The sequence below is a fragment of the Theropithecus gelada genome, chromosome 15, assembly GCF_003255815.1.
Source record: "Theropithecus gelada isolate Dixy chromosome 15, Tgel_1.0, whole genome shotgun sequence".
Classification (NCBI taxonomy): domain Eukaryota; kingdom Metazoa; phylum Chordata; class Mammalia; order Primates; family Cercopithecidae; genus Theropithecus; species Theropithecus gelada.
Genome location: NC_037683.1, coordinates 80,815,128 through 80,823,440, shown reverse-complemented (window position 1 = coordinate 80,823,440; position 8,313 = coordinate 80,815,128). Strand labels below are relative to the sequence as shown.

At 46.9% G+C, this 8,313-nt stretch overlaps 1 protein-coding gene across 3 annotated transcripts; it reads left to right on the top strand.

Annotated features, from left to right (window-relative positions):
- Positions 1-465: 465 nt before the first annotated feature.
- On the top strand, positions 466-8,017 carry DMRT2 (doublesex and mab-3 related transcription factor 2). 3 transcript variants are annotated; one of them, XM_025359974.1, is made up of 6 exons: positions 466-1,076; positions 1,209-1,364; positions 2,160-2,727; positions 4,296-4,398; positions 6,208-6,288; positions 6,687-8,017. In XM_025359974.1, exons 3-5 carry the CDS (start codon positions 2,203-2,205, stop codon positions 6,261-6,263), a joined length of 684 nt encoding a protein of 227 aa, XP_025215759.1. In that variant the 5' UTR covers positions 466-1,076; positions 1,209-1,364; positions 2,160-2,202; the 3' UTR covers positions 6,264-6,288; positions 6,687-8,017. The 3 variants fall into 3 exon arrangements, with proteins under 3 accessions (XP_025215759.1, XP_025215756.1, XP_025215758.1); XM_025359971.1 differs by lacking the exon at positions 6,208-6,288; XM_025359973.1 differs by lacking the exon at positions 6,208-6,288 and having other exon boundaries at positions 466-1,364.
- The last annotated feature ends 296 nt before the right edge of the window (positions 8,018-8,313 follow it).

Genomic DNA, 8,313 nt, shown 5'->3' with positions numbered 1-8,313 from the left:
GTCCATATTACTTTAAATGGAGTTCAAGAAATGTAAAGCAGAGTTTAATTAGAAGACTAATTCCTTCTTTTAATATGTTGGAATTTTTTTTATTGTTAAACATTTTGTAAAGGATTTTTTGAGGGAGTCGTTAGAAAGTCTATAAATACAACTATGCACACTAAAAAGCAGTTTTTTTTTTTTTTTTAAAAGAGGTTTGTGTAATGCATGCTTAGGGTGAGTGGATTTACCTAAATCTCTTAATAGCATGCATTTCTGATCTTCCTCAAATTAACCGTAATAGCAACTGATACAGCAGAAAAATGTAAGTGACTTGTAGTTGACTTGGCCACCTGCCACACGGGCTCGGTGAAGGTTAATGAGGAACTATTTGGCACTTCGAGAATACTTAGCACTAGACACAGAAATATCAACAGGCCATTTGTATGCTAACTAGGAGCTTCGGTGCCAGGTAACCACTGATGCACTCTTGCAGGAGAAAGAAGGATGTCGCTGTACGTCCCGATAGATAGAGAGGCATCATTTTTAGGCCCAGTTTGGATTAATTATTGATTGAGTCGCCGAAATACTTGTGATGCTGATGGAGACTAATACTGGTCCTTCTGATCTCTTTCTTGTCGTTTATTACCTTCTCTCACATTCCTCAGAGTGTATCTCTGCTTGTTTCCCAGTCCGCGAGATAAATGGCGACTTCTCTCTTGCAGGCACCGTCATACCTCGGGTTTAAATTCTGGACAGGCGACCCGGCTGCACCGAAGGCCCGGCGGGCGGACTCTGGCGGAGCGCTTCAGGGGGAGAGTGTAGACCGCGAGAGGCGGAGGGCGCCCAGCCGGCGTGCCTCGGCCAATCAGTGTACACACCGCCTGACAACCGGCCAATCAGAGGACGTAAAGCTCTGGGGCCCGAGCGGATAATACTAGGAAGGGGAGCGCAGTTTGGCGACAGAAGCCAGTGGCGCTGCGCTGAGTGCAGCTGCGCTCGCCCGCTCGGTGAGCTCGCGATCTGAGCCAGGCGGGGGCGGCCCGACCTTTCCCGCCCAGCTTGGGTCAGAGGAAGCCGAAAGCGGCCTCAGCAAGGTGAGGCGCCCGAGGCTGCAGAAGACCGAGCAGAACTTTGCAGAGTTCGGGATGTGCTGGGCTAGGTCGCTGAGGACTTGACTGGCTTCCTCTCTCCTTCCCTCCACCTTCTCCCTCCTCTCCACCATCCAGTGGGTTCTTTCCGGGCCTCCAGCTATCAGCTCCCGATTTCGTGGTTGAGGGTAGCGACCCCGATTTCTGTTTGCATGCACAGCCAGCAGCCCTAGCGCCAGATCCTAAAGCTGGATATCTTTGGACTGGGCTACCAGCCCGGGCCTCAAAGTTTTGGTGAGTGCTGTGATGCCCTCGGGGTGTCAGGGAGGGCAAAGGGCGTGAATCATCCTTCACCTTTTCTGTTTGACTTGAATGCCTTGCCTTAAAGATGTAAACCAAGCCCTAAGTACAGAGAGCCCACACAGCTCAGCCCTGTGGCGCCCCAAGTACTATTAAGGCTGGACGGGCATCTGTAGCTTTGTGCTCTTTGCCCCTATGGGAGTCTAATGACAACAAAATTTTGGTTTTCAGTTGATTATTTTGGGGAGGGGGGTGAGAGGACCTCTTCAAGCCCAAGGAGGGGTCCTTGTGGTGATGTAGGCTGATGAGAGGCATTTGGGAAGCATGGAGTGGTACTTCAGTGGGTCTGAAGGGCCACTTGTAATGAAAGGAAAACAGTTCTTCCACGGATAGTTTCATATGCATCATGGCCTTACTACTTGAGTATGGGGAAATCTGACAAGTGGCCTGGGCCAGCCTAGTTGGACACAATATTTTGTGTGTGTGATAAGTGAGTTACCCAGGGACTTGTCCGGAAAGCCTGTGTAAAGCCAGAGAGGGCTACGGTTAAAGGTCAGGTACTTACAGAGCACTTAGAATTAATAAAATAAAACCTTTCTTGGGTTGTAGATCCCTGGGGGCCCTAGAGATACAAGAAAGGCACGTGTGGCCTGGAAGTGAGGGACATGTAATGAGAACAGGATAACTCAAGGGGCCGGAGGCGGGCAGACCAGGAGCTTTGGGCCGGAGGCTCAGGGATGGTCCCTGACGGCGGCCGGTGGGTCTTTGGATTTCTTTGTGTTTCCCCAGAGTGAGGCCGCCGAGCTCAGGCCCCAGCGAAGCTCCGAGCGCCATGGCCGACCCGCAGGCTGGCTTGGCGGCCGGGGACTGGGAGATCGATGTCGAGAGCCTGGAGCTAGAAGAGGACGGCTGCGGGGCGCAGCGGTCAACGCCCCCAGAGCCCAGCCCGCCGCCGGCCGACGGGGACGGTGAGGACGACGAGGATGACGACGAGGTGGACGAAGACGCGGAAGAAGAGGGCGATGGCGAAGAGGCAGGCGCGTCCCCCGGGATGCCCGGCCAGCCGGAGCAGCAGGGGGGACTGCAGCCGAGGCCGCCGCTCGCGCCTCAGGCCTCACCCGCCGGCACCGGTCCCCCAGAGCGCTGCACTCCTGCGGGCGGCGGCGCGGAGCCGCGCAAGCTGAGCCGCACGCCCAAGTGTGCGCGCTGCCGCAACCACGGCGTGGTGTCCTGCCTGAAGGGCCACAAGCGCTTCTGTCGCTGGCGCGACTGCCAGTGCGCCAACTGCCTGCTGGTGGTGGAGCGACAGCGCGTCATGGCCGCCCAGGTGGCGCTCCGGAGGCAGCAGGCCACAGAGGTGCGTACTCGCCCGGCCCGGGACGCGCCCCCCTGGGGCATCCCAGGCCACAATGGAGGTGGGAGAGTTGGAGGGGAACGGGGCAGCTATCTACACCCCCGCGCCCAGGGCCTTGCGGCGCCTGTCTCTCACTAGGAAGGGTGGTAAGAACGCTTTTCTGCCTACACTGGCAAGCAGGGTCGGGAGGGAGAAAGGCATCTCTGGGGAACTTGGGAAATGTTTTTTCTTAAAAAGCAGGTAGAGAGGCCTTGAAAGTGATTAGGCCCATTTGGAACATCGTGAGAAAATCAATTTGTTTTTATTTTTTTACATTTAAAAGTGTATTTTCGTGGTGTTGAGGGAGGGGTTGGGGGGAAAGTGGTTGATCCACAGCGCGGCGTGCAGCTCCAGACTCGTCACTGCTGTACTAGTGATGATGGAGAAAAAGAACTACGCAGCACGCATGTACTCGGTGCTTCCGCGGTCACCTGGACGTTTGAGATATCCAGAACACTCATTTTACAGATGAGACACAAAGTGTATGAGAAATTAGATGCCTGCAACCCAAGGTCATCAATCCGAAGCTACCGTCCCTGCAGACTACCTAAGAGCCAGTGGAGGGTCTCTGCTGCTTCCCATCGGAGGACTCCAGCTGCGAGGAGAGCCAGGGTTTTCTTTCTGAGAGAGGCTGTTGAACCTCGGTTGTTGTATTTGTTTCCATATGCGCCTGGACAGGGAGAGCTCAGCAAACGAGGCTTCACAGGGCCTCCTCCTAGACTCAGGACCAGGGAAGATTTTCAATTTTACTTTTTGGCGGAGAGGAGCTGGGGAGTGGATCGCCAGGCATACTGAAGGTCGCAACCCCACTGGAACGCCTCTCCAGGGCCCGGGAGAGCGCGCTGGACGCCAAGGGCACCCAGTCCTGGGTTTGGCCTCCTCCCGCGTCCCGTATGGGTCATCGCCGGCCCTGCGTTCCCACGCGTTCTCTGTAGCATATGCTGGATAGGGCGCGGGCGTGGGAGGCCTCAGAATCCCACCAGCTGGCGGTGACTGCGGAGGTGAGGGCGGGCGTCTGTAAAGCGCAAATTCGGAGTTCGCTGCTGGACCCAGGAGACCCTTATCTCTTCATTACCCTGTCACTCCATCGTGCCCGCCCTGCCGCAGGGAGAAATCCGCCTCGCCTCACTGCTTAACAGCAGACCTTGGGCACCTTCTACCCGACAGGTGGGCTCCCAGGACCCAGCCTGGCTGCAACCATCTCTTGAGGTCGGGCGCCCCCCTGAAAGGGATTTCACTTTTTCACTTCCCTCCGGGATGTCCCCTCACTTCTGGCCATAGGTCTGAAGTTTAGAGTGACTGTGCTGGAGAAAGCAGGGGGCCCAGCTCACCAGTGGAGATTCCAGCTCTTTGCCCTAGGATTATTGGGTGCTGATAGTAATTCGTTTGTAATTATTTTTCACACGGAATGGGAAAATTCAATACATTTAGAAGGGGGAGAGTTTCTAGAAGACTTACTGACATCCCGTCCTTCCCCTTCTCGCCCCCGTTTTCTTTCAGGGCATTATTGATGATGTTTCTTGTGTTTACAGGACAAGAAGGGGCTTTCTGGGAAACAGAATAATTTCGAGCGCAAAACTGTATACCAGAGGCAAGTCAGAGCCCCCAGTTTGCTGGCCAAAAGCATTTTAGAAGGTAAAGCAACAAAACTATCCTTCAGCCTTTTAAACCGAGTTGAATGACTCTCATCAATCAGGCACAAAGTGTATTTATTAATCAGTTAAAGTGCTATCTAAAGGGAAATACTTTTTATTAGAAAGGTTTTGTTTAGGCGTTCTCTGAGCCCATACACTAAAACTGAACCCATAGGGAGAAGATTAGCATGGTCCCGGAGCCAGAAAGTTTTCTTCTAGGAAGGAAACCGCCACCTGGGAAAATGAATCTCACATACCTGCTGAGGTTTTTGTCACCACCAGTTTAAGAATTCCTATTATTTGGTTGTCTGCTTAGTGGTTAATGGGTTAATGTGGAGTGCATGTGAAATTTACTCCGTGTGAGGGATGTACAAAGATATACTGCCAAGTGACCCTGAAGCAGATGTCTTGGAAGGAAATAAATAACCTAAACAAAGCAAAACAAAACAACACAACCACCTCCACTTTTCTTAGTTGTGGGAGCTGAATAGATGAAGTCAAATGAGGAGTTTAACATCTGCCCAACCAATAAAGACCTTTAGTCTGGGTGTTCAACCTCAGATTCAACTCTTTTTCATTGTACTTTTTTTTTTTTTAATTACTTGGGTAATTCCTGTTATTCCAAACTTCATTTTACCATTGTTGACAATCAAGGTTATAGAATCTGAAAAAGGTTTTGAATCCAGAAAGTGAAGTGGAGGTTGAATGCGAACAGTGCAAAATCTCTAACTTTCTCTCTCCATGTTCTCACTTTCATGAAAGCCTGGGGATACGTTATTTTTTCTTAAAATATTACCGATTTTTAAAAGCATCTCTATTTGGGTATGGAATTTATTTATTGACCTTTTCAATAATATATTGATTATTTTTAACCGTTTTTCTTTAAATTTTAAAAAATTTAAATAAGGGAAAGTTAACATTTGCTTTAATCACTGCCACTTCATGAAATTCAGGCTGAAAGTAAACAAAATTTTTTAAGTAGACATTTAGATTCTGCTTTTTTCTTGTGTAGCTTCTGAATTTTGTTGGTTCTGGACAGGTTTTGAAGTTTGTGTGTGTCCTATCATGTGTTGCATACTTCTGACCATAGAGTGGTTTCTTATGAATTAAAAATGAATTTGGTTACAAACTGGATAAACAGATTTATAATAATAGGGCCAAATTGATAAACTGAGATTGTGCCAAAGCAACTTGCGAAGTCTGAGGACTAAATGGAATAGTAAATTCAACTGAATAACTTCCTGGCAAAACCTTACCATAGAAATGGAAACATTAATTTTCAAATTTTATTCTACTTGTAAATGAGTATGGTGGGTTTGTCACTATGTAAACACAAATATAACAATGGATTCTTCAAACAAATTTGGTAGAGGTGAGTGCTGGGGGGTGATGAAATACTTCAAGTATTTTATGCCCCCAGGAATTCTATTTATGTTACACTAATCTTTGTTTTTGAGTTTGTTCCTATTCCTGTGATGACTTAGCCTGTGTTCTAATGATTGCTTGTTCAACCGTTTTGGTATCCGGACAAAATGATTAGAGCTTGGGAAAAATGTTTTAGAACAGTTATTTTCAATAGAGCAGGGAATACTCCCCAACGTTTTTGGGTTTTGTTTTATTTTGCTTTGTTTTTTTTTGTACTGGTAGTCAGGGGAAGGGGCCTGGTTAAATTGTTCACTGTAGAGTGTGTTTGACTAGTTAACAGCTCTTTTCAATTTTCTATGCTTCTCTATTTTCTTAAGCCTTTTTTTTTCTTTTTCTACTCACGAATCTCCTTTAACTTTCTTTCTTTCTTTCTCTTTTTTCCTAGTTCTCCTTGGATTATTCTACAGCTATTACAGTGTGTACATAATGAACCATCTTTAGAAAATAAAAGTGACATCAGCTCTAGGTATAGATATATTTTTTAATAATGAAAAAAGATAACATGGATAATAATAAAACATTGATTGATACAAGATGAATAGCCTTGTCTCTTAATGCATAGGGGGCCTGGGAAGAATATTAAAATTTTTAATCAATAAAGTATGCCTGTTGAAGCAAGCAAGCAAACAAATCCATAACAACAACAACAGCAACAACAACAAGTTGCAATATGGATATCTTTCACCCTCCCAGGAAACTATTTTAAACCTAACCCGTACTTTTGCATCTGTATAAAAATATTAGTGAGATAGAACTGAAAATAACTGTTCTGCTGATTTGCAGTGTTGCTGTTACCTTCTGGGTGTCCAGATTTTTCTTCTGTAGATGTTAATCTCTTTCATGTGCAATCTTTGCTTCTTTTAGGCTATCGCCCCATTCCAGCGGAGACTTATGTAGGAGGGACCTTCCCTCTACCTCCCCCAGTTAGTGACAGGATGAGGAAAAGAAGAGCCTTTGCTGATAAAGAGTTGGAGAACATTATGCTGGAGAGAGAATATAAAGAAAGGGAGATGTTGGAAACTTCTCAAGCTGCTGCTCTGTTTCTGCCCAACCGCATAGTGCCTGGACCTGACTATAACTCCTACAAAAGTGCCTACAGCCCCAGCCCAGTGGAACCACAGAGCAAGGACTTCTGTAATTTTTTGCCCACCTGCCTTGATTTAACCATGCAGTATTCAGGGTCTGGGAATATGGAACTAATTTCTTCTAATGTCAGCGTGGCCACGACTTATAGACAGTATCCTGTGTCCTCAAGATTTTTAGTTTGGCCCAAGTGTGGCCCCATTAGCGACACCCTCCTCTACCAGCAATGCCTGCTAAATGCCACCACCTCAGTTCAAGCCCTGAAGCCTGGGGCCAGCTGGGACTTGAAGGGAGCACGAGTCCAGGATGGGCTCAGTGCAGAGCATGACATGATGCCATCGAAATTGGAAGGCTCCCTGGTGCCGCCTCACACTCCTGAGATCCAGACCACGAGAAGTGACCTTCAGGGTCATCAGGCTGTCCCAGAGAGGTCCGCATTCTCCCCACCCCGACGGAATTTCTCTCCTGTTGTTGACATGGACTCCCTGGCAGCTCAAGGGCATGTCTTAACGAAGATCAGCAAAGAAAACACCAGGCACCCTCTGCCACTTAGACATAATCCATTCCACTCATTATTCCAGCAAACGCTTAATGACAAATCGGGTCCTGAGTTGAAAACACCATTTGTCAAAGAGGCCTTTGAAGAGACCCCTAAGAAACACAGAGAGTGTTTAGTTAAGGAGAACCAGAAGTACACATTTACAATAGATAGGTGCGCAAAAGACCTTTTTGTAGCCAAACAAGTTGGAACAAAACTCTCGGTGAATGAACCACTGTCATTTTCTGTTGAGTCTATTCTTAAGAGGCCTTCATCTGCCATCACTCGTGTCTCTCAGTGAAAGGCTGCTTAAACAGAAAGCTGTATTTTCTGCAGTCTTAGGGTGTTCTTGCCACTTGCTACTTTTTTTTCAGGTTGTTTGTGTGAAGAAATTTCTAATGTAAAGATGATGATTTTGAAAAGTTTTATATATCCATAATATGCATGTACTTTTTCTTATCACATATATTTAAACTTACAGATGGAAATTGCCCAATGTGCAAATTGTTAAGTACCATGCTTTACACAGCATTTCAAAAAGCAATAAAATTGACACCGTCTTCTAAAAGACCCAGTATTTGCTGAAGCAAATAGTTGTCTCTGTCTAGATGAAGCAGCTATTTTTCTATGATTCTGTATATTTTGAAGTACTCTTAATGGTCACTGGGGGCCACAGGAAAACCTTTATAATACTTTAGTTTTGCATTTTGGAGGGCACATAAATTTAATTATTCAAGACTGTTTGAGACAAAAATAACTTTAAGGAGCACATAGGGCCATTTGCATGTTTACAGTATCTTCATTTCACGTGACTGGACAAAGCTGAATTAATTTGAAGGGAAATCAAGCGTAATGTCTCTTTTACATGAT

Coding starts and splice junctions, on each gene's coding strand:
- DMRT2 (XM_025359971.1), top strand. CDS start 2,203: ATGGCCGACCCGCAGGCTGGCTTGGCGGCCGGGGACTGGGAGATCGAT. Junction 2,728..4,295: donor GGAGGCAGCAGGCCACAGAG/GTGCGTACTCGC, acceptor TTGTGTTTACAG/GACAAGAAGGGGCTTTCTGG. Junction 4,399..6,686: donor GGCCAAAAGCATTTTAGAAG/GTAAAGCAACAA, acceptor TGCTTCTTTTAG/GCTATCGCCCCATTCCAGCG.